The sequence below is a fragment of the Gallus gallus genome, chromosome 2 (assembly GCF_016699485.2).
Source record: "Gallus gallus isolate bGalGal1 chromosome 2, bGalGal1.mat.broiler.GRCg7b, whole genome shotgun sequence".
Classification (NCBI taxonomy): Eukaryota; Metazoa; Chordata; class Aves; order Galliformes; family Phasianidae; genus Gallus; species Gallus gallus.
The window spans coordinates 19,237,586-19,265,099 of NC_052533.1; the positions used below are offsets into that span (position 1 = coordinate 19,237,586).

At 40.9% G+C, this 27,514-nt stretch overlaps 1 protein-coding gene across 5 annotated transcripts in view; it reads right to left on the bottom strand.

The window, feature by feature from the left end:
* CACNB2 (calcium voltage-gated channel auxiliary subunit beta 2) overlaps positions 1-14,157 on the bottom strand; it is a 229,796-nt gene extending 215,639 nt beyond the window's left edge. For all 5 annotated transcript variants that reach the window (XM_015282014.4, XM_015282013.4, XM_015282012.4 and 2 more), the window contains exons 1-2: positions 13,955-14,157; positions 3,346-3,438 (exon numbers count right to left, since the gene is read on the bottom strand). In XM_015282014.4, coding sequence (XP_015137500.1) covers positions 3,346-3,438; positions 13,955-14,050 — 189 coding nt within the window. In that variant the 5' untranslated portion in view covers positions 14,051-14,157. The remainder of the gene's footprint in view (positions 1-3,345; positions 3,439-13,954) is intronic.
* Between the last annotated feature and the right edge of the window lie 13,357 nt (positions 14,158-27,514).

The following is a 27,514-nucleotide window of genomic DNA, read 5'->3' on the forward strand; positions in this document are numbered from 1 at the left end:
TCAACAGATAAAGTTCATAGTACAGGGGAGATTTAACTGCATTAAAAAGAACTGCTTTAAAATTATTATTTTATATATATGTATAAAATTGCTCTTGCTTCAGCTTAATGCTTCCTTTATATGTACCGGTAACAACACTGGATAAATGGCTCTGCTCTTTTTCATTACTCTGAAAAACAAATTTCAGTGGAAAAGATCGCTGTGCACAGGGTCGTGCAGAGTGCATTTCATCCTCCTTATACAACAGCAGCAATTTTCAAGCAATTTGAATAAAATATTACTTTGTTCTCTCTCATTCAAATAAAACTAAGTTGGCATTGTTTTTACTATTGTAGCACTTGGTATGCACTGCAGGAAGCGTGCCAGGAACATACCGGAGCCAGAGGTGCATGTGTCCTTAAGGAAACAGTAAAACACAAACACAATAAAGCTTTGTCAATGCAAGTAATAGACACCTACTGCCTACTCCTACAGTAGCTTTAGCTCAAATGGCCAGTGACTCCATGGATTGAAATGACTGAATCCTGTTTCCAACTTGCTCTTGCATAGTATCTCCAGTGCGTTGCTCTTACACATTTTTTCAGGACTAGACATATTTGTTTTCTCTTACCCAGCACCACTTCCCAGCAGTTCTTGCAGCAAGAACCTGCCTGCCTTTCCCAGCTCACCCAGTGAAAGGCCAGGTCAGCTGCAGATGACTCAAAAGGACTTTCCAGACATTCTTTCTTGTTTATGAGGAACATAGTCAGATTTCAGTAATAAATGCTCAGGACAACTCCAGGAATCACTCTTGTGCATAGATTGGAGTATATGTAGAGGTGCATATGGAAGTTGAAGGATAAATTCAGAAGTAAATGTGAAAGGAAGTAAGATGAAAGAAGTCAAAAAGCATCTGTAGGCACAGTGGGCACTGCTGAAACAAACAGGTTATGTGCATCTCATGTGCAGATCACAATTACTGCCAACAAACGTACAAACAGCTCACCAAGCCAAAACTGACTTTCCAGTTTTGAGGTAACAATAAAACATAATAGATCCTATTATTGGTTCTACAGGTTCTGGATTAATTTTTCCATTCTACTTATCTGCTGCATTCATCCATTTCATCAAAGTCTTGGATTCATTTTTTCTCCTGTAAATACATGGTTATGGCAGAACAATTAAATTCATTTGTATAATGTAAAATATTCTCCAAGAGAGAAATGCAGAGAAGGCAATATGCAGCCACGAGGGAAGGGCAGGGCAGCTGAGCCAGCAGAAAGCAACTGCACCCACTCTGCTTAATGTATGGGGCATATCTTCATTAGCATAAGAGAAGAGTAAGCAGTCCCAGGAAGACCAGGACAGCTAAGCCTGCTGAAGATGCAGTCTAGGGTCTGAAATAAACCTCCTAGCACCAAGTGTGAAGACGCACTTCTATGCATGTGTTACAACTCAAACTCTACCTGTACATGATTTGCAAGGAATGTTGTGTGATTTTTATCTTTTACTTTTAGCTTTGGACAACACTACATAACATATTTATCCATTAACATCCCTTCATTATTTTCACTGACAATATCATATCAAAACTGAGTTTGCTTCAGCAATCTCTTAAATCTCTGATTTTTCCCTGCAGCTCAGTTCCTCCCCCCTTCAGTCATCTTTATTGTATCACTTGTGTAACTACTAAAATTGGAGTTAGAGAATGATATAAAACTCCTTTGTAAAAACCTGCACTTGAGATATCTGTGGTCTGTGTTCCCTTCATAGCCCCAGAAATTATACAGACTCCTTTAGACTATAGCTCACCTACCCTGATTCATAAGCCTGTTTTCAAGATTTTGATGAATCATTCCCCATATTCTATAATCAGACAGATCTCCATTGATTACGGTAATCCAACTCAACATCTATGTGGAGTTTGAAGATCCATCCTCCTTGCCTTACTCCTATGAATGATACCAAGAAGAGATACTTAAGACTAATTTCAGACCTCATTTAAGTAAACAAGAAAGTCAAAGAGCTGTGCATAGCTGGTGTAAAATAAACACTCTTACTCTGCTAAAAATGTTCCAAGCTGAGCTCAACACCCATGACGAGCTAAGGAAAACAGCAAAACAGATTCTTTACAGAGAACTCTTGGGACAGGGAGATCTGTTGCAACTCCCAAACACTACTTTGTCTTTTTTGGAGTACTTTTAAACAGAACAAAATGCCATAAATCAGTGATTTATTGATCAAGTGTTTCATCTTCATCTTGTTCACTGCCACTGAAACTCTCATGATCAAGTAATATTTCACAACTATATCCAACAAACCTATCTCTTTCAAATCCATGGCCTATCACAAAACCCGCTAGCATGATCACAACAGGACAAAGCAGAACATTTTTTGCTAACAGAGGATGCATACTGAAACAACTAATGCAACAGCAATGGAGTCACTGAACAGTTTGAAACTGAAACACCTGAAAGACAAGGTGGATAAGACGGAAGTCAGGTGTTTCCTTATAGTAAAACCAAAAACTCTGCAATTAAACCTCCTGAGTTCCAGAAACCCTTCAAAAAGCAGCTGACATGTCTACATTTGTAATGCTGCAGCTTAAATCAGCAGGGCACAGACAAGTGTATTTCTGGCTCTTTGGATAGGTGCAGTCATGGTACAGATTTAAGCACCCTTTCTGCTCTCTGGGTTGTCCTCTACCATAAGTACATAGAAACTTACTCTCTTAGGTCTGTAGCCAAAGATCCTTCACCATGTTCTTCATTACCTCTGTTGACCAGATCAAGTTGTTCGTCAAGCACCCACCCACGTCTAGAATACCCATGAGGCTCCATGTAAGAAGGGATCCCAAATACATGTGCACAGGAACAGGCTATGGAACCCTGTAGCTTTTCCTGGCCTTTCAGCATCTGTTTGATGGGCACAATGCTGCCAGGAATTTCCCCTCCAAACCATAATTTTAAATAACACTGGGAGGAAGGCATAGCAGTGAGCTCTGCCTCGCACAGCACAATTTTAAGCAGGAAATCCCCAGGACTAGTAGGTTTTGACGCTTTCTCCCAAATGTTGCCACTTTAGCCACTGCCATGAGACTCCACCTCCTCCTCCAGCTTCAATCACCTGACAGCACTACAGAAAAAAATAATGAAAACTACTATACATGGAACTGAATAAGAAATGAAAAAGTACTTTTCTGCCAAGATCAAAACAATAGCAACCAAATATTTTTTCCCTGTCTTGGCAGAAAAACTGTACTAATCCTCAGGCTACACCATCACTCTTTGATTTGACAATTTATAAAAGAGAAGTATTTGAACATTAACACCAAGTTCTCCAGACATAAAACTGAATACCACGTACCTGGCGTACAAAACTATTAGAGGTAGTGTCAGAAGATGTACTCCCATCTGATCCTTTAAACCGATTTTTTCTTCTTGCCCCTTTACTATAAGACTGTTAAAAAAGAAAGAAAAAGAAAAACAGATTAGGGATACAACATTAGTTTGTGTTGCACAGACAGCTCTCAGCGAAAGCTTTACCAGTGTCTACTAGGCCAGCAGAGCTTTGAATGATCAGCTTTGTGCCTATTGATCACCAGTGTTCGGTAAGTAACTGATGGGGCTACACACATATGTGCTCACTAACAAAGTTAGATTTGGCCAATTGAGCTTTGAATGTTTATTTTTTCACACAGGTTCGGAGAAGCATTTATAAACTTGTAGAGTTGTATTACTGACACAAGTCAAAATGACTAAGTAGTACAGCTTGCCTTACAGCGCACCTAAATGCACAAACTAGGATGGGCAATAGAGGGTCAGCCTCCAGCACACCACAGCTGTGAGCCACGTCAGCTGCGGGAACAGAAAATGGTGACCAACAGCTACTTGATTTAGAAGATATGAACTGAGGATAAACATAAAAACAGTGACAATTTTAAAAAAAGAAAGTTAAATTAAGGAAAAGTAGCATAATAGATAAAGAAGAACTGAATATGAAACTGGAAGAATATGTATAACTGAAAAAACATTGTTTGAATCTATCAAAAAGACAAAAGGAGAAAGCAAGTAAAAATGGTTAAACTATGTTTTAGAAATACAGCAAATGACCACCTCCACAAAAAAAAAAAGTATTTGTTCTGCGAGATGAACACAAACCATCAAAAAGTATGGTAAAATAAAATTAAATAAGAAAACGTGAGAGTTCCAAACCATGCTATTTGCAACTGCTTTTTAGAGAATGACAGTAAACCACGTTGTGACTGCCTCAAACGCTTCCAGATAAAGCAGAATCTTGCAGATTTGTTCTGTGCTACTACATTAGGATACAGCCCTTTATATCCAGTCATATTTCTAAAGTTCATTTAAACTTGCAATAAAACCGTGTCTTGACAACTTCAAATATTATTTTCCTTGAGACTGATAAATGTACTTTTTTGTCACTCATCACTCTGCTTTAAAGGTCACTTTACTAATCTATCTCTCTGGCTCACATCTCCCGTCTTTAAATACCTCCCACAGGTCCCAGCAATAAGCAGGGTCCTTCTCTTCACTTCCAAGGTCTGCTTTGGCACATGCCCAATCTTAGCTCCCATCTTGCATTCATCACTGAACTTTAAAGTTCCACAATAAGTCAGGGAAAAAATTAAAAAAAAAAAAAAAACCAAAAACTACAGCAGCCACCCTCACCTACATGTTGAATTTTCAGTGATTTGTATCATATCTTCCCCCCAGACTATCTCACTGTCCTTTTCCCAAGAGTAAAAACTCCCTTACGGAAATTTCACCAATTTATTTAAAGCATACCACTAAAAATAATCTTTAAAAAACCTTTCTAATAGTGTGCTGATACCTCAGTACATTACACTAAATAATTATATTATTTATTCATTATTATTTTCTGAAACTCTCAGTCCATGCATCCACATCATTCCGCCATCTTTGGTGAAAAGCTGCTGTTGGTCCTGAGTTTAGGGACGATGAGAAAACTGTGATTGGTGTATTGGAGAATGAGTTTGCAAACATGTTACAATGCACACAGCAAACCTCAGGCTGAAACCCTGCCTGGGTGCACCAAGTGTGTCCCTCCCTGGGTTTGGGCAATGTGCAGAGCAGAAGGAGCTCTGGGCACAAGTCCCATCAGCTTTTTGTAGCAGGAAAGGACAGGCTCAGAGGCAGTTAAATTTCATGCTGAAAACATCTACTGATCATGACTTCAAAATCTGAGCTTTGACTCTTAGCTAACAAATGTTAAATATGACGGAATACATCAGAGCCTAAAAGTAATCATGGAGGATGACAAATAGGCACTACTAAGTAAGATCATTTTTCAAATCAACAAATGCAGATAGATTGCCTCCAAGAGATGCAGTAGAACAACTTCAGGCTGTATACAGACCACTAATGTTGACTCTGGGGGACTTCAGAGCTCTGCTTAGACTCCAGCATTACAACAGTATTTTAAAAACAAACAATAGATCTGCCAGCCTGACACTGACTCTCAGCAAAATAATTTAATGTGCTACATCATTGAACTACCAGTGACTTAAGAGCTTCTCCCAAACTGTGGATTTATGATAAAGATATTTTGGCAAATTAATATGATTTTTACAAAAAGGGAGAGGCTGTGGAGTCTCTTCCTCAGAGATCTCCGAAGCTGCCCAGACATGGCCTTGGGCACCTGCTCTGGGCATCCCTGCTGGAGCAGGGGTTGGGCCACATGGATCCTGAGCACCCCGCCAACCTCAGCTCTTCTGGGATTTTGTGAAAACTGAACTGAACAAGAATTGGCCTTAAACAACATGTTGCTTAGGGCAAAACTATAAAGGAAAAGAAAGGAAGGCAGGAAAAGAAAGGAAGGCAGGAAAAGAAAGGAAGGCAGGAAAAGAAAGGAAGGCAGGAAAAGAAAGGAAGGCATAGTGCACATCATAGGGATGAAGATATGACTTTCTGATGAGTCAAGTTAAGTCATGAAACATAAACTGAACAATGAACCAGGAATGATTTCACAGGGTTGCATTTCCAAAAGGAATCTATGGCAAAAGAAGAAAATTTTGATCCTACAAAGGACTTTACAGATCTGTAAGAATAAAGAGTAGATTGGAAGCGCTACTACCAGTAAATCATAGGAGAAATTTTCCACTTATTGTTAGATTAGACAGTCCTTTGCAAGTCACGTTTGTTCCACATGATAAAATAGAATGTTAAGGTCATATACAATATATACAAATTGTCTTTAACATCAATGATCTTTATATAAAAACACTTTATTTTTAAATCAAAATTAACCCGTTATTAAAAATTGCTATCACTAAAGCAACTACAGTGGCACAGTTAGCTGTCAATATCCTGAGCATCTTTTCTCCATTTTGGTGGAAGGATACAAAAATATTTTCACAAAAAATAAAGATTCAAAGTATTCACAGTGTATAAAGAATCTATGTAAAGAAGTAGGCAATTTCATGCATAATGTACACCATAATACTGTGTAATCCCCAAGGAGATATTAGAACAATGAACATATATTCTCTTCCACAATCACATTTCTGTATTTGCAACCAGTTTCTTTAATATTTACTTTACTTATAGTATCATTTATTCAGTTTTATAAGGCAAAAAATTACTGCAAAAGCAAAATAGGAACAGTACCCAGATTTACAAGGACAAAATAAACAAGACCAGAATAAAAAAGCATTGCAAGCAGAGAGACAAACTGCTTCTCTACCTGCATAGCAACAACTAAAAGCCTTCATTTCAGGCAACATCACAGCCCAAATCCACCTCAAATGTATTCTCATCTTGATTTTCAATCGCTGTTTTTTTATTATTTTTGTATTTTTTTTTCATGCACAGCAGCCTGCACATTTTTGTACCAGTCTTATGTAAGCGAAAACAGTTGAAGGGCACCAGCTGCATGCCAACTTTGTGCACGGGACATGTCGGACAGGATGGCAGGCTGCAGGGAGGGCCCACGGTGCAGCTGCTTTCCTGCACGGACTGATTCTGAGTTAGAGGAAAGGGAGGACAGCCTTGGCATGTGAGAAAAGGCTGATTTGATGGGTGTTCTTGTTATTTTAAAGGATACCAATCTGGGACTACATTTGTCTTCTATGCCTTCCAAGCCTATTCCCACAGCCAGAAATGTTGAAAACTTTGTTCTAAACATGTGATAAGTCTTCCACAAACAAACAGATTTCAAAAAATGATTAAGTGTCTCTGTCATGTGAAGAACCATGAAGACTCATCTTGTCATATTCATTATGTTTTGCTTTCTTAATGTCTTTTTTTTTTTCCATAAGAGCTTCATGCAAGAACAAGAACTTTGTACCGAAAGAAAAAATAAACACATGATCTACAAGATACGTGCAATTCTGGGGGGAAAATAAATAAATAAATAAATCACAGTGAACCCAATATGTTATTGTGATTTCCATATGAAAATGGGCTGTCTAATCTATGTTCTGTTCAGCAGTTGGCTGTAATTATGTAGCTAAAAATAAAGGGTTGAATCATGATGTGCGAGCATTGGCCAGCACAACCAGCAAAACCAGCAACCTGGGGCACCTTCCTTAAACACGTTAGTGCTGCCCACTAGAACCACCCTAAACCCATTCTGTACTGTAACTCAACCCAGCTCATTTTAATACAGCAGGCTCCAGTCTTGACACTAAGTCTGTTTATACAAGAAGTTTGCTGAAGGAAACATTCTCACTGGATTTCAGCATCACTCCTTACACAAACAAAGATCAGTATACATGCAAGTGTTTACAGGATCAAAACTGTAGCTTGGTTTATTAGTCAGATGTGTGAAGTTCTTTTAAAATCAGTGGAGCTGCCAGAGACAAGAAACACAACCACACACATTTATGTTCTACAGCTTCTTAAAATACCTGGCAGACTATGCGAAGCCCTAAAAAAATCTACCAAAGTCATCTTGTAAAGAGCAGTTCATCAACAGAGACTTCACAAAGCAAAGGACGACTCTGTTTTCCAGCCCTGATGTACATCGTGCAACCTTTGTTCAGACCGTGTAATCAAACAAAATATGGGAATCATATGAAGCATTACAGGCATGAAAAGCAGTCTCCTAGTAATTAACAGTTTCAAATAGAGCTACCTCAAGTTATTGCAAACAGATGAGATTAACATTGCCCAGTGAAACCCTCCAATTTTAATGAGGTTCTGCCTCAAGACGTGAAAGGCATCTATCTGTAACATTTAATCCTCTAACACACATAACAAGCAGAAGGCATGCTTTATCACTGTATCAAAATCCTATCATCTGGAAGAGGTGATAAAACATGTCAGATCGTCGGCTATCCACAGCCAGGGAACTGATCTTCAGTGAAAGTCTGAAAAAAGCCTTCACCAGCAACCACTCCAGTGGTATCTCATACCAAAGAGAAATAGACATAGTGTAAGTCTGAGCCTTTACTAATTATAACAGATAAAATAGCATCAGCCATCAAGACTGATACCATGGTTAGAGGCAAAGATAAATTCAGGAAACAGGAGCCACCCACAGAAAGCTTCCCTCTGCCGGACCTACTCAAAGAGTAAAAGAAGGAGCAGAAGAATTAGGCATCAAAGTCGCTGAAATAGATTCAAGTCTTGAAATAGAAAATGATGTCAGAAAGGAATCAGGGAGGACAAACAAGCAAACAAAACAAAACAAAAAATAAAAATTCAGAGCTGGAACGAAGCTTACATGACTTCAAATGAACAAATGACCAGTTACAAGGATCAAAAGAATACCAAAAGGTAAAGAAAAAGGCCTCAGTATTGAGCTTCCCAGGACTCTCCAGCTCCATCCCACCATTGGAACGGAGGCAACAGAGCAATGTTGGACACAACAATGTGTCCTGGCTGGCCTTGCTCCCAGAGCTGGGGTTTCAGGTCACCCTACATTTGCCCTGCGACACGCCTTCAGTGAGGAAGCTGCCTACAGAGCACACAGACTCATGTTCCCATAACAGAGAAGAATCCCAAAGTTAGGTGTCAAAACCTGGATTTCTTAAAAGCAAACAAACAAACAAACAACCCTTCTGCAATGATGACAATATAGAAAAGACCAGGGATCCTTTGAGACATCTTATCAAAGTGAGGATCTCCATAGTTTGCACAAGTTAAAATGCTGAGGCTGCTAAGTCCATTCAACAGCCCTTCTTTAAGATCTAATACCTAACCAACAAGACAACATCAAAACACAAATAAAATTACTTATCCAAACTTTCATACATCATCCCAATATAAATATTTGACAAACGTCACTTTTTCTGCCACTAAAAAGAAACCACTTCTGCTAAGAAATCTTTGGAGCTCCTTTCTGCTGGCCTACAATGAAGTCTTTCCAGTGCTGCCACCAGAAATAGCCCAGTTCTCACCAGTTTGTGCACTTCTGAGCCAGCTCCCTGTGCTCCCACACTCTCCCTGGGACCTCAGGTCAGGGCGCCCAGTTGTTTCCACTTCAGCAGACAACAGGTGGGCGACCTGACCTGCCTTCTTCTTCCCGAGACTCAGGACACCACGTTGGTCAAACTCTGCTGCCCATCTCCCCGTTGCACCACTGACACTGTCTCCTCCTAACAGAGCTCATAACATCAGCAGGCACTGAGGCCTGTGCCCAAACCCAGCCATGCCTCCCGCAGCCTTTAGAATCAGACACTACAGTTGCAGGCCATGTGCCTTCTGCTCCCCATGAGTTTATTTCTTTCTTTTAGACACAGAAGAGACCTGTCTTGGCAATAGACTTGCAGGAAAAGCAGCTGCTTATGGAAAGCTTCGCTCTGCCCTGCGGGGCAGGAAGGCTGATTTGGGTTGCTTTGTGTTATTTTGAACTCTTCTGTCTTGGCACAGGAAAGAACTAAGAAAAAGTAGAAGAAAAGTAACTGAGACTCCAGAGAAGCCAAGCTTGGAAGTGTATGGGAACTTTTCATCCACAACAGGTTGAAATTATAAACCTAGAGACAAAACAAGACAAAAACAGAGATTGGCTCTAGAAAATGGCTAACTCTTAAAGAAGTTAGGAGTGAATCTGCTAAATTGCTTCACAGAGGTTTTGCAGTCTAGGAGAATGTTAAGGAAAAAAAGCAAACAGTAACTATAGCCTAAAGACGCTGACGATGCGCAACACCTGAGTGGCAAAGAAATGTCACTGGACGAGACAACCAAACATCTTTACCTGCTTCTGGTGAATTCTGGACAATGCAAAACAAACCCTAAAAGCAGAGAAAGATCATCAGAAAAATAACAGCTGAAAGTTGAAGGGCTTTCTTTAGTCAAAGACTATCAGAATGCATTTTTGTTAGCATGGAGCGTGATGCTGGAAGGCTACTCCATTAGGAGAAAAAGTACTACCTCTTGCCCGGGACCATGAAAAGCCCAAAGTATTAGTTTAATTTTTTCTTTTCTTTATTCATATATAGTCCTACTCCCGCATCTGGCTTGCAGGGATGCTGCCAAAAGAGAATAAAGCCTTCCATGCCTCTATTGATAATGGCCGTTGCAATTGCCTGAGTAAAAAAAAAGGATACAAATTGCTTTGTTTGCCACCTACAAGGTATTCTCTCTAGTTAGACCAGAGAGATACACAGTTGCAAACGTTCACTTGAAGAATAGGTAAAGGCTGTGCGTCCTGATAAATCAGCTTAGCTGAAATGCAGCAGCAGAGGGCAGTATGATTAATCCGCGGGGAATATACAGCCGTTCCCTTCAGCCCTCATCACCACCGGACAGGCGGGAGGGAACGGTGCCATGCAGCTGAAAAGACAACTAGAAATCTGGGAAGGGCAGGGTCCACAACTGCACTGATATTCTCGAATCGGCAGCACGCACACTGCTCCAAAACTCCTGTGAGCATCAGTCACGGTCAGTACAGAATGAGATCTGAGGCTGCCCGTCCTGACCCCACGCTGTGCCCTGAGCAGTGGGCAGCCCTGCCCATGCCAAGTGCCACCCCAGCAGCCTTTGGGCCAGGAGCATGGAACAGTACCGGGCTGCAGAGGAAATCTAAATGCGAGTGAAGAAGCTGGAGAAAACAATTAAGAAGGGAACTGTTTTCATTTCAAATGTGTCAGGCTGTTAGAACCCGCACTGGAAGATGATAGATAAGAAGGCAAGGAAAAGAATAGGAGGAAAATGATATTGGGGAATAGGGAAGAATTCATCCGGAGTACGATGCCTCCTCCCTTGACAAGGCAGCCTGTAGTTGCCTGCTAAGAGGCTTCATCATATTGTCTTAGAAATATCCCACATAATTTACTGACCTGAGTGCAAAGGGTGTTCCTATAGCACAACCCAGGAAGTCACAGGATGAGAAAATAGAAATTACATCTCGTGATTCCTGGGGATTGATGGACTTTGATCAGAAAAAAATTAAATGAGGGGAAAAAAAAAGGAGAAGGACCGAGAACTACCACGAAGGGCATTAATATGCCCTGTTGTAGTATGTTATATACCAATTGCCATAGCATCTGTGTTAATTAAAATGATTAATTTGCATATTTGGATTCAGATTTCTAGATCTGAGAGGCTCTTGAAAGAAAGATTTTAAGATGGTAATGAAGTCGATTTTTCAAAAACCAGATACCGATTATCAACCACTGATATGGCTCAACAGTTTCTTGTTTTATGATTCCTGAAAATCAGATGCTGAGTTGTTTACAAAAGGGTGACACCTAAAACTGCAACTTTGCAGTGACACAGACACAAGCAGAGTGAATAGTATCACTACCAGCACACGCACACACATGGCCCAACCAGACAGCTAAAAGCACACCACAAACCCTGCCTTGACTGGGATCACAGTGAGCACCCAGAACTACACGCTTACAGTAGCACAGACCTAAAAGCCACAGTGTTCTTGGTAACACAGAAACATGAGCACCTTCCCCCGCTGCAAAGAACTTCCCAGGGAGAGCACGGTACGAATGCCAGGATCAACACCTGCAGGGATTTTATTCCTTTTGCAGATCTTGTTAGAAAAACACACCATAAAAATAAGAAATAGATTATATGCAGGGACTATCTAGGAACAGTTCGTATATTTAATAATCTTTTAAGAGAAACTGCTTAAAGAGTGTTAACTGCATTCACGCCTCTGCCAAGCACCAATGAGTTTGGCCAAAATCGATGGCCGGACACAACCCGAGGTATCGACTGGGATGTACAGCCAGATTAAAAGAAACACTCAGCTCTGCAAAAGTCAAATTCTTGGGTAAGAGAAATCCTGAGGCTTGCTACAAGTATACAGGGGCTCTTCAATTATATTTTGCTTAATCATAATTACCAGAAGTAGCACTTCAGAGAGAATAGTTTGAGGAGTGATATCACTCCGTAAGCTCGCATGGTTTTTTTCCTTCCTGACGCATTACTTGGCATGACATTTTTCTAGGATTGATACATAAGCACCTCAGTGAAAAAGACAGTGGTGAGCATAGCTGGAGGACCTGCCGGCAATCTACTTGATCATTCACTCACTCTCATTAAGCTTCTCCTTCTCGCTGTGAGTGTTTTCTAAAGCAGCAAGATCTTACCATATTGATTTTCTGGAAATTGTGTTAATGGAGCAAAAACCCAGATCAGAATAATTGTCTCTCAGTGCAGAGCATGCTAAGGAATGAGGTGAACATTATCATTCAGCCAAAGGGCTCTTTTGTTCCCATAATCTTATTTCTTCCATACCAAAGGTTTATGTAGGTCTAGGGTACGTACGTATGAAGATGTGACTCCTGTCTTGCCTGATAGAGTCTGGTTCTGAAAACTGAAAATTATTCACTCAACCAAAAAGCTGTGTCACCACTATCTTAAAAATTGGCTTTTTGGCTTTAGGTGTTCAGAAACCAATTCTATAAAATAGAAGTACTTTACCTGAATCACAGATAATGTAGGTGTTGGCAAGCTATCTTTCTCTCTAAACAGAGTTTTTTTTATAACTAGTGAAAAGAGGGTGGAGGGTGAAAATGAGCTTTACGATCAATGTTTGACCCGCAGTACCAAAGCGTCATGATTTGACAGTCACCGATTCTGCACTTCGGGCTGAAAAGATACAAAAAGGGTGTGGGTCAGAAACGAGTTCCTTTGCCACTGCTTCTGGAGAGGCTGGCAAAGCATACAGCCCTGCCAAAACGTGCTCTGCACTCAGAGGCTGCAGACAAATCCACAACCAAAGAGACACTTGTTCAGCCCCATCTCGGCTGCGTTTCAGTGCCGGGCTTTGCTCTGCTGTCACCGCTCCCAGCACCCACGGAGCAATTAGCGACTCCTGTGCCAGACGGGCAGCGTCTTCCCGTGGCAATCCGGCACTCCTGAGATGGCACCAGACCGCCTCAGAGGACATAAAGCGTCAGGGAAAGCTTTGGCAGCAGCAAATGAAACCGCCACCCCAAAAGGGAAAAAACTCCGAGCTCGAGCAAGCATGTTTGCAATTTAAAACGCACGCAATCGGATTTTACCATCCTTTGACTGGGTTTAAAAATAGCACCGAAAGTCTTTGTAGCCAACTATTGCAAACTCGAAGGCATTATGCAACGTTCCTCAATTATACAGGAACCACCTTTCGGAGCGCAGCCCTCTCCCCGCGGCGCCGTCCCCTCGCGGCGCCCGTCCACCTGAGCGCTCGGACAGCCCCGAGGCGGCCGCGCCGCCGCTGCCAGAGCGCCCATCACCGCCTCGGAACCCGCTCGGCCCCTCCGCCCCCGCCCGCCCGGCACCAACAGGTTACCGCGGCGGGGAGCCCGGCCGGGACCTGGCACTGACAGCGCGCCAAGCGCGGGCGCAACGCGTGCCGCCCATCCACCCTCCGGAGAGCCGCCGGCTTCTCTCGGCTCGCGCATCCCGGGGGCCGGCGGCGCTCCGGATGCCAAACTTTTCCGAGCGCGGAGCCCACGCCGAGGGCCGCGCCCCGGCCGCTCCCCGCCGCCCCTCCCGGCTCCCGATCCCAGCGGTGCCCCCGGGCCGCGCCGCCCCCGCCCTACCTGCGTTGCCGCCGCGGGCAGGGGGTTGTCCAGCAGCTCCATCGGCACCTCCTGCGCCGGGCTGGGAGGCGATTTGGCCATGTCGCTCTGGACCATTGGCGTGAAGCCGGGCAGAGCCGAGCCCCGCGGCGGGGCAGAGGCGGGCAGAGCCGAGGCGGGGCGGCGCGGCGCCCCTCAGCGCCCGGCCATGCCGGGGAGCGGGCGGGAGGGCCGAGGCGGGCGGGCGGGCGGCGGCGCGGCCCTGCCTGCTGCCTGTGGGGAGCGCGCGGCGCGGCGCCGGGGGACGGGGCACCGCCGGCGGCGGGCGCGGGGGGAGGGCAGGGGGCGGTGCGTGGGGATGAGGGAAAGTGACAGCGAGCATCTCCCTCCCGGCAGCTACCGGGCGGCGGGCGCGGGGCAGCGCCGCCCTCCTCGCGTCCCTCCCTCGCGGCCTCCCCGCTGGGAGCCGCGGGGGCGGGAGAGAAAGTTGGGGCGGGAGGGAGGCAGGGTAGGCCCAGCCGGTCCTCGAGCCCCTCTGAGGGCAGAAGGGAGCGCGGGGTGGGGTCAGGAGCTGTGTGAGAAAGGCGCTGCCCGCCACGCCCTGCCGTGCCCTGCCGTGCCCTGCCCTGCCCTCCGCGGACCCCATGGCCCCGCGTGCATCACCAGCTGGATGAGGTGGTGAACGGCTCTGAGCTTCTCCACCACAAAGTTCTGTGTTTGTATGGTTTCACTGCACCTCTTGGAGATGCCTGTGCACACAGCAGCAAGGGCTGAGGGATTCCCAGCTGGCAGGTGGGATGGAGCTCACTGCCTGCTTCTGTATAACAATGGCAGGACAGTGTTAACTGACTTCTGAAGAGTCTGTTCATGACTTGGCTCAGGAGTAACACACTGCTCTCCTGAGGTGGTGGCTGGCCTAATGGATGAGGCATCTGAGCACATAGGCACACAATGGATGGAGTGGAGCAGAGCATGTCCTCTGGAGAAAGACTTGTTGCCTCTCGGTGTCTTTCTTGGGCCAGGCCTGGCTGCATGCCAGGCAGCACAGAGGGAAGGTTCTGTTTCTGGTATCGCTTTGTGTTCATATGATCTCTTATCGATAAACAATGACAAATCATTAAATAAACTCTGAATGGCCTCCTGTGTCCTATATTTGAAATTGCAACAATATCTAAAAGTAATATAATAGTCACACAAGAAAAGGAGCCAACAAATCCAAACCAACACAAAAGCTGGTTCAAGAAGCACTTTCAAGCTGCGTGGTTGATTTATCTCATTTTTCATTACAGTAACAAATTTCCTCTCTGTGTTAACTTACCCCTGCAGATTTTCTCACATGAATGGCAAAAACATCCTAACCACTTTTTGTGAGGGAATTGTCTTTATCTGCAAGTGGAAATGCCCTGAGGTTTGAAGAAGCTTCAGAAATTGCACTTGTCCAAAAACTTACAGTTTTTGTATTTATGTGTTGTTGTTTTTTAAAGTTGTCATAGTATTCTTCAAAAAAATTTTTGTCCAAGATATCATCCATGGCAAAACAGAACTGTAATGAAAAGAATGTTTTCATGTGCTTACATGTTATTCAAACAGATAAATACAGATGCCTACCTATAAAGGTGCTAGAGCCTGGGCTACTCTCAGATGTCCTCTTGGTGATGATAAGCAAGAGACATTTTCTCTTTACACATTTGATGTGGAAAATGCATGTTTCACATTCTGATATAGGCCTTGGAGCAATTATTTGTTGCCTTCAAATTTGATTGTTTTAACTGAGTTACTTTTTGTGACCACCATAACAATTAAGGGAGGACATTGCATAAGTAAAGACTTGTACAAGATCCTAGCACAATATTTCCGTTTATGACTGCTAAGTGGGGTGGTTTTATCTGATGATGCTAGCTTTCATTTGCAGCATCTTTATGGCTTTGCAACCATTTATCCTTCTGCTTCAAACACTGTACAAACAGCTCTTGATCCACCGTGATTCAGTACCGCCTGGACTTGGTAAGTTTTCAGGCATCCATCAATGTCTGCCTATTCTCTCACATGGAGAAGGAAGCAGTAGCTATTTAGTTATGTAGCAGCAATCTCCCATACTGATTTTTTTACTTTGTGTAGGGTATATTACTACTCACAGGATTTTTTTTTTTAATACACCATTCTTTAATAGTGATCATTTTGAAAGCATTACAGTTTCTGAAACCATAAATTGTACGTCTGTGTTGAAAGGGGATTTCTACTTCCTCATAAATTAGAGTTTGAATATATAAAATCAAGCTCACTTTGCTGAGTTCTGTATCTTTAATGATTACTTTTTCTTCCTTTTTTTATGAAAAGATGAATGTAATATTTTTGCTGTTTACAGATACAGACACATATGTCACTCCGAAAGCAACAGCTCCTATTTACATGAAAAATACACTATTGGATAGAGAAAATCCTCAGTTACAAAATGTAGTTTTTCAACACAGCCACCACCATTAGCTGTGTATTTTCACCAGTGATGAAGAGGAGCCTGCATGCTGCACTCATAAAATTCAACAACAGTGGAGTTGACCCACTTCACTGTCATCACCCACCACTTCATTGTGGTCACATCCACTGTTTTGTCTTCATAAATCTTCAGCAAGTGTCGATGGATGTCAATGGGTGCCATTTTTCTGCATAGAGCATTCAGTACCACACCTTTATTTCCTGCGCACTTCTATATCAGAAGCCATTCTGTCAGACTTCCTCTCTGCTTCCAAATGTCACACAGAAACAAAATGTAATGGAATAGCGGTGAGAAGGTTCAACCTCTGCTGTCATACCACCAACATCTGCCTCTGACTTTGTGGGGGAACATACTAAAATAGGAGGCATTACTTTTGGAGCAGCTCTAGTACAAGCACTGTAGAGAACAAGGACTCAGGAAGTAAGTTTTTTAAGTTACAAATAATCAAAAGAGAAAATAGCTAAATATAGGGAGTTGGGGTTGTATATGTTTCTCTAAAAAAATTTGTAAAACAAACCACTGACCACCTCTAGATTTCTAAATAGTACATTTATTTTGTTTCTCTTCCTGATAATCTAACCTAACTATTCTTTACTAGCAATTATCATTCATTGCCTTGATGTAATAAATGGTCAAAAGATTAACTGGGAAAAATAACTGTTTCACCCTTTTGTTTGTAGTTCAACAGCATTTTCTAACCTTGAAATGTGCAGTGAAAATCCTTCAGCTGAACACATACCCTTGCTGTCATCCATCCCTCTGTGTGCTGTTTTTGGCCACATCTCCAGGAGAAGGGTCAACGTGTAAAAACAATATACAGACATTCCAATTTGCTAGCTGTTTCTCAGGGGGAAAACAACCTGCTATTCCTGACCACTTCTCAGAAGAAAACCACTCTGCTGCGTTTTTCTTTTACACTCTTATCTGCAATGGAGTGGTGTTGTGCATGCTTATTTGGACTTTTCTAAACATGCAAATTTTAGGAGATTGGAAGAAAAGAGAAGCTATTTGTTAAGGAAAAAAAAAAAAAAGAACAAAACCTTAGGCTGGTTGAGAAGATAATAAAAACACAGGGCTTTTTTTGTTCTTTGAGAGATTAGATGTTCTTCTAGAGTGAGGAGCACTGTGTTACTTCACACATTTAATTGTCCTTGCCATCAATACAAGTATGTTGGTCTCCAGCACTGTGTTTTAACCTTTGCACTCTTGTATAATAGCCCATATTTGTCACAGGAATGTGCAAAAATAAAATGTTTTGCTTTTATTTGAATGAATGCAGCTAAAAGCTGAATACTTAGGCCCAAAGGAGGTGATAAAACTTGCATAAATAAAGACCGGTGAGCTTAAGATGTCTGCTATGAAACTACTGAAGTGTTTGCAACTGAATATATGTTTAAAGCTCTGATACAGCAAGCTCTTTAGGTATACCAGTCAAAAGATGTGCTGGCCACCTATTCCTCTGCGTCACTTTCTACTGCAGCTGGTAAATTCAGTATTGTGAAAACACAAATTCACTTGGTTACCTGGATTTAATATCTCAGAACAAACGTAGTCCATCTCTTCCAGCAATGAATTACAAGCTGGCTGCTGGCACACAAACTGACTTTTGTCAGTTTTTTGTACTTTACCTTTTCCACAACGAGTCTGAACAAAAGCACTCAGCTAATATCCAGACAAGCTCACTTGTGAATCTATTATCAGTTTGTATGGGAACACCACACTGGCTGGCCGTGTTAAATGAGCAGATCTGTCCTTCCAGCTTGTGTTCTTTATGCTTTACTCTGTGGGGTGTAGGTGATGTGCAACAAAACCTTGATTGATACTGTTCTGGTATATTCTTGGGGGGGACAGGATTAGGAGGAAGTTTTCTCCATGATAGAACAGAAGAGCAAGGTACAAAGGCTCACACTACTTGCAAAAGCCACAACACCTAAGCACATATTTTTCAACCCTTTTAAAAACGTGACCAAAAAAGGCACACTCCTGCTTGCTAGCTGTTCACTTTGCAAAAGGCAATTGTGCTGTCTATTCGTTGTGTACAAATCTCATTTTAATGAAGCACTTCTGTAGAAATTGCTTGATTCAGATGATACTTTCTTCCCTTTTTCTTTGCCCTCCTGTCATAGCTGAGACCACATATCTTCTTTGTATCCTCAGTCCTTACCAACTATGGTGTTCCTATTTATAGTGTTATTGCTCTCTTATTATTGAATACATGAAACACAAGAGCACAAAAAGGCTTTATGGCACTCTCACCCACAAATATGCTCAGCCCATGTGAGTTACTGACATAAGAGACAACTTTTAATAGACCATCCAGACTGTGTCCAAGAACAGCATCCAAGCTCTTCACAGCTTCGTGGGCTTGGCTTCCACGCTTCACTGAGCCTCAAGCTCAGCTTGTGCTTTTATGAGTTAGGGAGGACGTTTTTATATCTTTCTACCCCCAAATCTCTTATTTGTGGCACCAAAGAACTCCATTCACAACAAATGGTGTAAGAAAAGACAATGACAGCCTCTACTCTGCAGAAGGATTGCAAAACAATCAACATGGTTGACAGTTAACTCATCATTACCGGGGCTGTTGGCAGAGTTAACTTGCCCAAGAGTTTACAAACTCTGTACAGATTTATGCATGCAAGGATCTGAAGGAGGATGGCTGGTGGCACTGCTCCACAGTACCATCAAGCTGACTTCAATACTTGGCGTTTGCCAGGAGTCACTTCCCTTCCTCCTCACCTTGGCTGCACTAACCCACTCTGCACATCATCCTGCTTGCTTCCCCCAGTGTGAGACAATCCATTCAGCCACTGAAATTAAAATGTAGCAGGAAATTAATTATCTTTCTGTAGGGTTAATTCTCTGCTGCTTTATCTCCACCAGCCATCTTACTGCCAGATAAGTGCAAGTGCTGGGCGGAGCAGGGGACAGCAGGAGCCCAGTGCTTGGAGCAGGGCTGCAGGAATTCCTTCCTGGCAGAACACCAGCCCTGAGCAGCTCAGCTATAAACATCAAGCTGCAACCAGGGTCAGTTGTGAAAACATTGCTGCAGAATAATGTCGGTTTGGCTTCTGAAAAGTAATTTTTGGTAAGCACTTTGAGTTTATGCAGCAAAATGAGGGGGAGGAAGGCAAGTCTTCAAGCTTTTGTTTGTTCCTTCTTTTTCTCCTTTACTGCTAAACCTTTTTTACTCAGAAGCCCCACTATCCTTAACAAGATAGAAATTTTCATTTCGTAGGAAAGCAATTTTCAATAAATCTTCAGTAGCTTTCAAGGTTCAGAAGAAAAATGACTGTGAAAAAGAAGATATCAGCAGTCATGTTCAGACGATGATGTATATACTATACTGTCCACAGGCAGTTACCATCAAACCCATCTTTACTTATGCACTTCCAGAGCAAAATTTTGAGAGAAACTTCTTCCCTCCTGAAGTATGAAACAGTGTACAACTTTGCCCCACTCCAACACCCTATGGATGTAGGCAGGTACCCCACTAATTTAAATAAGCCAAACCAAGGTGTCCTTCAATAACTTAAGAGCAGATGTTTGGGCTGAGATGACAATTTTTACTGTAACATCAGTATGGGAACATATTATTTCAGTGGGGAAAAAAAAATTGATAGAATAGCAACATTTTGTTCCTTTGCGGACAAAGAAGAAAGCTGTGGCAAGCACCAAGCAGGTTTATTCTACATTTTGTCGCTACAAAAATATTTTACAATTATTTTGGAACCATGCATTTTATAATACACTTTCTAGTACTTTCTCCAACACTTTTTTCAAATTGGAATGGTTTCTTAATATCATTAGATGCTAACAAACAATTGTCCTGTCCATTTTCTCTTGTTCATTTTGTAGGAGAAACAGATCGAAATGAACACTAACTTCTTTTTAAAAAACTTTTTTTATTATTTATTTTGCATTATTTATTTGAACTGTTATAATAAGAAATGATTATCTTTTACAACCATGTCTCTATTAAAAACCAACTTGAGACAGGTAAATGTGTTGTAACCCAAGCCTGGGATGCTCAGGAAAACCAGGCAGTGCTGCCCCTGCTGCATGCCACAGGAACCACTGCTTATGGTGGAAGCCATTAAACACGTCCTCTTTGTCAGCCTCCTGAATGAATAATTTTCAAAGAAAAAAGAATAACTTCCATGAAGCATTGCTTGTTGAAGGAGGGAGTGTTCTGACAAAGCATACAATACCAAAATGAACCTTTCATTTTGCTTAAAACAATTGTTTATTAGGAAACCTGTACATGCTTTGCCTTTACTTGCATCCCTTACAAAATTCTGCTGCGCCTGTGGCCCAGTGGCAGAGGGTGGCTTTTTGTTAAGGGCATCTAGTGAAAAAATGAAGGAAAATGCCCTTAAACTGGAAGAGGGTAGATTTAGACTAGATATTAGGAAGAAATTATTTAGTGTGAGGGTGAAACACTGCAACAGATTGCCCAGAGAGGTAAATGCCCCCTCCTTGGAGGCATTCAAGGCCAGGCTGAATGGGGCTGTGAGCAGCCTGGTCTAGAGGGAGGTGTCCCTGCCCACAGCAGGGGGTTGGAACTAGATGATCTTAAAGGTCCTTAAAAATAACAAAAGAACCAACTTGAGGCAAGACCAAGGCCCAGTGCGGCCTGCACTAACTCCATGGCAACACACTGCAGCAGCGACACTCACTCTGCAGAAGGGGCACAGGGAATACTGCTGCTCCCACTGCAGCACAGCAGGTTGAGAAACACAATTTGGACAGTGATAATGAGAACAGCCTTAAAAATTGCCTTTCCAAGAATAAAAGTCCTGAAATTGGAATTGCTTTAAGAACATCAGTCATTTATTGATAGACTAGTGGGTGTAGATTGGTTCTCCATAAGGAGTCAATGAAAAATTAGTTTTGAATATCATATTAAGCAGAACCAACATTAAAAAACAATCTGTAAATGAACTTTAACATTTCAAATTTGAAACTCCTACTAGTCTACAACAAAAATTAATGGTGTTAAATCAATTCTTGCTGCTTTGATAGTAACACACATTTATCTATATTTACCCATGAGTGAATGAATCACTGTCAGGCCCACAAAAGGAGAGAAACTCTATTATTGATGTCTCTATTTTCTTCTAATGTAGTTTCAGTGAGAAGGATATATTAAAGACCTCCAAAACTAGTCAGAGACTTCTTTATAAAATAGCTTCCTTAAGCAATGCTTGACATTACATTCACCTAGTTTTAGAATTGCATGAAATGCTTATCTGAAGGTTGATAAAGTTACATGATATTTCCCAAATAAATCTTTAATCTTGTTGGCTTCCTGGCTGAGCCCTCTCTCAGTAGGCTCACCTGATTTTGCATTTTCTGGCAAAGAGATTTAGCTAAACAAACTTGTGGAGTACCCAAAATATTCTGCTGCCTATGAAAAATATGTTTGGATGCAGTCCTGAAGCCCACCCTTTGCTAACAGTCCGACTGACTGCAGTGAAAATTTTCACGTCCACCCAAAGACATAAGTAACAGAAGAGAGAGGAGTTCATGTTTACCTATTTCTTGGGCACTGAATATTCCTCCAGTTTTAGTATTCCTGATTTGTGGACAAGCTGTATATAAATTAGCACCAAAAGGAGTCCTGTATATTGTTTATATTATTAGCTTCACTAGTCTCACAGAGCTGTTAATGAGTTAGAAGGTGCTATACATTAGTTTTTAACTGGATACCAGAATCCCAGACAATACATTTTCTCTCTTCTGTTCAGAGAGAGTATTCTTCAGTATGGCTTGAAAACAGTAACACAATTCTTCCTTCATGAGAGTATTCCAAAGCACTTTATACAAACTAATTAAAAATTTACTGAAGCAAATATTTTGAAATCTTCCAAATGCTCATCTACTATTCAACACACAGCAAAACATGTTTTCCTTTCTACAGGCTGACACAAAACATTTCAAATAGATCAAACACACATGAAAAAAAAAAAACACTGCATATTAAAGTCTCTGAAAAAACAGAATAATACATTGGTGAATTATCTGGCCAATGTCTTAACAACTTATCAGTGTTAACTGTATGATTAATTGCTAAGGGATTTGCAGCTTAGTCCACCGTGAGGTTGTTTGCTTTGAGAAAATTCTGTCCCACATGTTTTTACCAGAAACAATACTGTTTAATTCAGTTTTGCTATATATGTCACCCAGCATAAAGGAAACAATGACAGTAAACACAGTGAGATAGTCCGGATAGAAATTTTAGCTGTTTGCAGCCAAACTATTGTTCATGAATCAACTACTGGACTCCTGCTGTTTCAAATCCAATATGCTAATTTTAACCAAGATTTATTTTTCATTCTCACTCATATGTTGAGTGCAATAGTTCTCAAACCAGTTTTGAGAACCATTATTTGGCCACCCATTTGGCTGAGTCAGGAATGTCCTGAAGCTGAGGATGGTCACCCATATGGCCACTGCAACTTCATTTGCTTCGTGGCTCCTCCTGGAGGAAGGATTTTTTTTTTTTGACTGCAGCCTCTATTCAGTCACTGGTGTAGACTAAAAGGGCTTAATAAAAACTGTTATGATTGTATGTATACAAGATACACTGTTTTCTTTTTTCTTTTCCTAAATAAACAAGTTTGTGATGAGGGCTCTTACTTACCTTTATTACACTATAGCAATGTAAAGTGTACACATCAAAGTATCAGCAAGAGGGAGATCACCATGCAGGAGAAGATCTTATGTCCCTGTTGCTCAGAGATTTCAAAACCAGAAGACTATGTGCTGCTTATAAGTGCTCATCATAAAGTGCTGCTGTCAAAACGTGTGCTACTCCACACTGCTCCTCAGTTCACTATGTATTTGAGTCTCTGCTCTGTTTTTTTTTTTTGATTGCACATTTGCTATTGTGCAATAACAGTCTATAAACTAGTTAACTAGAGCTCATGGTGTGGTTTTCAACTGCAATAAAAGTTTGTTTACCACAAGCCAGTATAGCGTTTATGTATAATCTCTTCATTTGCTAATCTCTTCATTAGCTACATTCTGTGTTGCAAGAAAATTCACCAGTCTTCTACATTTACTACCACACTTCAATTAGAAAGAGCAAATCATCTTCAAGATTCAAGTATCTCACGTGTAGAGTAAGTCTTCCGGTACATTTAATGCTTTCATTACACTGAATGTCTGTTGTTTCTAATTATCTTGCACTAATTTAAATGCAGTCTTTTTTCAAGAAACCATCTGCAAATCTTTTTATGATGTTATTTCTAATCAATGTTTACAAAGTCAGTTAAATTGCAACTTAGACATCAGGAAACAGAAGCATAGAACAGTTAAATTTTTCTAAGGTGAGCCCATTCCAGCATTTTGACCAAAGCAGACAGTGAATAAATTAAATGCCTTTTACAACAGGAACTAAATCTCGGGATTTTCACATATTCTTGGAATATTCAGCCATTAAATTAAAAACTAGTATTTGGTCTTTCCCTAATCACTATTTCCAAGGAGCCTTGTTTACAGAAGAAACTACTGTGACAGTTACAGGAAGCCTCCTGAGAGTCAAAGACTGTAGATGCACTCTTAGGAGTGTTTACTAGGGAGAAAAGTTAGCTAGTCTGCTCACAACTGCAACTCTAAATAGAAATACAGTGTTCATTGATTTTAGTGCCTCTGAGACCACCTGGCACCCCAGGAGGGCTTTTCAGGTTTGATCTTTAGTACAGTGAATCTCACTTCACTTTGGATTACACTTTATGTGCACAACCCAATTTGAGATCAAACTTTATATTTTAGAATTATCTTAAATTGTAGAGTTATTACATGGCATCTTTTAGAGGAAATCTATCCTATTGCCCCATCAAATTTAAAATAAATAAATAAAACACATCCAAGAAGAAAAAAGAGAGAAAAAGTATTGAGAACGCAAGGGGTAAACTAAGCTGATATTAGATGCCTAAAAATGTCCCTTTGTGTTTTTTGGGTGATAAAATGGATATCTGAATAGAAACCAAAATATCCTTAGATATAGAAACCAAAGCTCCATCAGCACTGTAATTACATGACTAGTCTATGCACATGTGTATTTTCACTGATGAGTGACACAAATGTTAAAAACACAGATTACTTTTAAACGTAGCATGCAAGCGCCATCTTTCTAAATGTAAAATGTTTGAAAAATAACTTGTTTTCCAAAAAACATTCTTAAAAAAATATATTTGTCCAAGAGGTAAAATGATGTACTGCAAACCATCAGTGGAAAGGAACAAAGAGCATTCACTAACTTTTCCACATCTTCCCTACTGACATGCTTCAGTAAACAAAGTACATAAGAACAAAGAAAGGTAGCAGTTACTACAGTATCAAATGGAATACTGATGAGATTTTCAGAGCACTGAATTTTAGAAGTAACACTGCATTATATTCAAAATTAAATATCAAACTGGGAGCAAAGGATCAATCAGTTTATTACAAAAATAGTCTTTCATGTTTAGTATCTTAAAAATTTTTGCTGCTTAACTATCATCATCACCCAAATATTTGGAATCAAACCTCTTCAGAATAATTAAATGCAATTATTTATCATTTATACAACAACAACAAAAAGAAGACTATATATGACTGGCCAACTTTATTGACAAAAGCATACAATAAGAGCCACCTGTAGCCCTTAGCTCAGATTCAGCTGTCTGTGACCCAAGTTGCAGTTTGGGGAAAAAAAAGATAAAAAAAGAAAAATGATTGTAAAGGTAATGTTATGCTTCCTAGATATATATATATATATATATATATATATATATATAAAAGATAACCCAAGAAGAATTGAAGTAAGATAGGAAACGATTGTTTTCTGTAGAACTCAAGATGTTTTCTAAACAGTTTTAGTTTTTACTTAACTCTCCAAGGTAACAGTAGAAAAATCACAGTTAACATGTGAACCAACCTCAGTCTGACACTAAGTTGTCCATTTCACCTGTACCTTAGCAGCGCCATAACTCTTCCTAAACACTGAATCCATGAGATGGTACTGCTGCACAAGTACCATCAGTCCTTTTCATTGCTTGTTACTGGGACAAGGGCCATATGATCTTTAAATTTCTTTGTACATTTGTCAATCTGAAACTGCAGTACTCCATGACACCTATGACTAAGTACCAGCCTTGCCAAGAAGCATTTTCATAATCTCTTCGTAATTTTTTTTCTCTCCATAAAAATACCCAAAAATGTTGTGAGTAAATGACATCTGCAGATGGATATCATCTTCATATTTGTAGCAGAAAAAAACCACCATAAATTGTTAAATATTTGTCATTCTGTGGCTTTGCTGAGAGCAAAATGCTGCAAATTAGAAATCCAAATTATTTCATCACCTTCTCCCCCACTTCAAAATGATTTTGAAACACCACTGCTGATCCATAAAGATTTATGACGCCAAGGGTAAATGAAAGCCTGCTGTAGAACAGCAGCTCTCCTGTGGTGAGATGGTTTGGCTGGGTGAGTGAAGGTATCTCCCATAGCCTCCCTGGGCACCAGAAGTTTGCACTATAAGCAGGCAAAAGGAGAGAGACTGGGCTACAAAAAGCAGCAGGCTGTAAATCCTCCCCAGACCAGCAGTGTTCAGGTGGCTGGCAGGGACTGCACTCTGTCCTGCTGCAAGCATGCTCTTTCTGCCTGACTCTGACCAGTTATTTTAAAACCAGCTCTGATTTATGGCTGCAGCCTGTGTGATCCCTGGGTGGTGGGTATATGCTGCCTCCAACATTTCTGCTGCTTATTGTCCTTCTTGCTTTCAAGAGGAGTTGTTTTAACTAAAGATTTCTCCTTCTGGCTGTGACTACATACATGGAAAATATGAGGCCAAAATACCCTAAGATAAATACAGGATTTCATGAATGGGAAGGGATTCTAGTTGTAGAGTACTCTCTGGATATTGTGAGTGAGTGTCACATGCAAATTCTGTTAGCACTTGTCCACATATATTTAGTGCAAAAACAAATCAGATTCTTGTGGTGGTACTCTCAGATTTCATTATAATCAAGGGAAATCATACAGAGTTCTCACATTTCCCACAGCCTAAAAATGCACAAAGCCTAAAAAAGCAAAATCAGTTCATCTAACTACAGCCCTTGAAGCTGTCTAGGAAATGATATACTGTGCCAAAAAAGCAACTACTGCTATACCACAAAGCAAGGACATCAGAACTGACCGGACTGATGATAAAGTTCCTGGAACATCTGGCAATTAATCTTAGTTTGGAAGGATTTTAAAATGTTGGCTGATACGACTAATTCCCTTTCACTCTAGCAAAATAGCATGCACATGCCAAAAGACTTTTGCTTGTACAGCAAGAACTCTGGAAGAAAAACACAGAGCTATACATCCCACTTAGAAAAAGTCAAAATGATTAAAAAACCCACACTTTGCTGACAGGTACCATGGAAGGAGTTTAGATACAAGGGGAGCAGAGTTAAAGATTTAGGTTCATTGACACATTCATTACAATTATCTGTTTCAGAGTATGAAATGTAATTGACAGCTGCTTATACATACCCACAACTTTGATGTATTGAGTGCAACTCAATCAAGTACCTTGTGTTTGAAGTACTGTTTAAGCCAGTAGCCACTGAAGCCATCATACACTGAAAGAGGCCTTGTAGGACAAAAGTACAATCTGTTTCCTAATGACTCTGATCACTATCTTGAAGATCCTGTAACTTGCTCAGTGATGGTTCCTAGCTTTTCATCAAAGCAGCAGTATCTCTACTGCTCTGTGTTTTCCCACATTGTTCCATGCCTTTGTGTTCTGGTATTTTTATTATTATTATTATTTATTTTAATTTGTGTTATCACTTCATCCTGGGGTTTTTATTATCAGAGCCTTACAGAATTTACATCATGGTCATCTTAAGTGCAAATGGTTGTATCAAACATGGTAGTTTCTCAGACTCTAACAATGATGCTGTGAACACACTTCTAAGAACACAATGCTCACGTGTGTGAATACCACTATAAAAATCATCGTGTACATTAACAGTTTCAAAAGTAACATTTCAGTAGTGTTACTTGTGAGCAACTAAGGTCCTGAGAGACTTGTAACCATCATG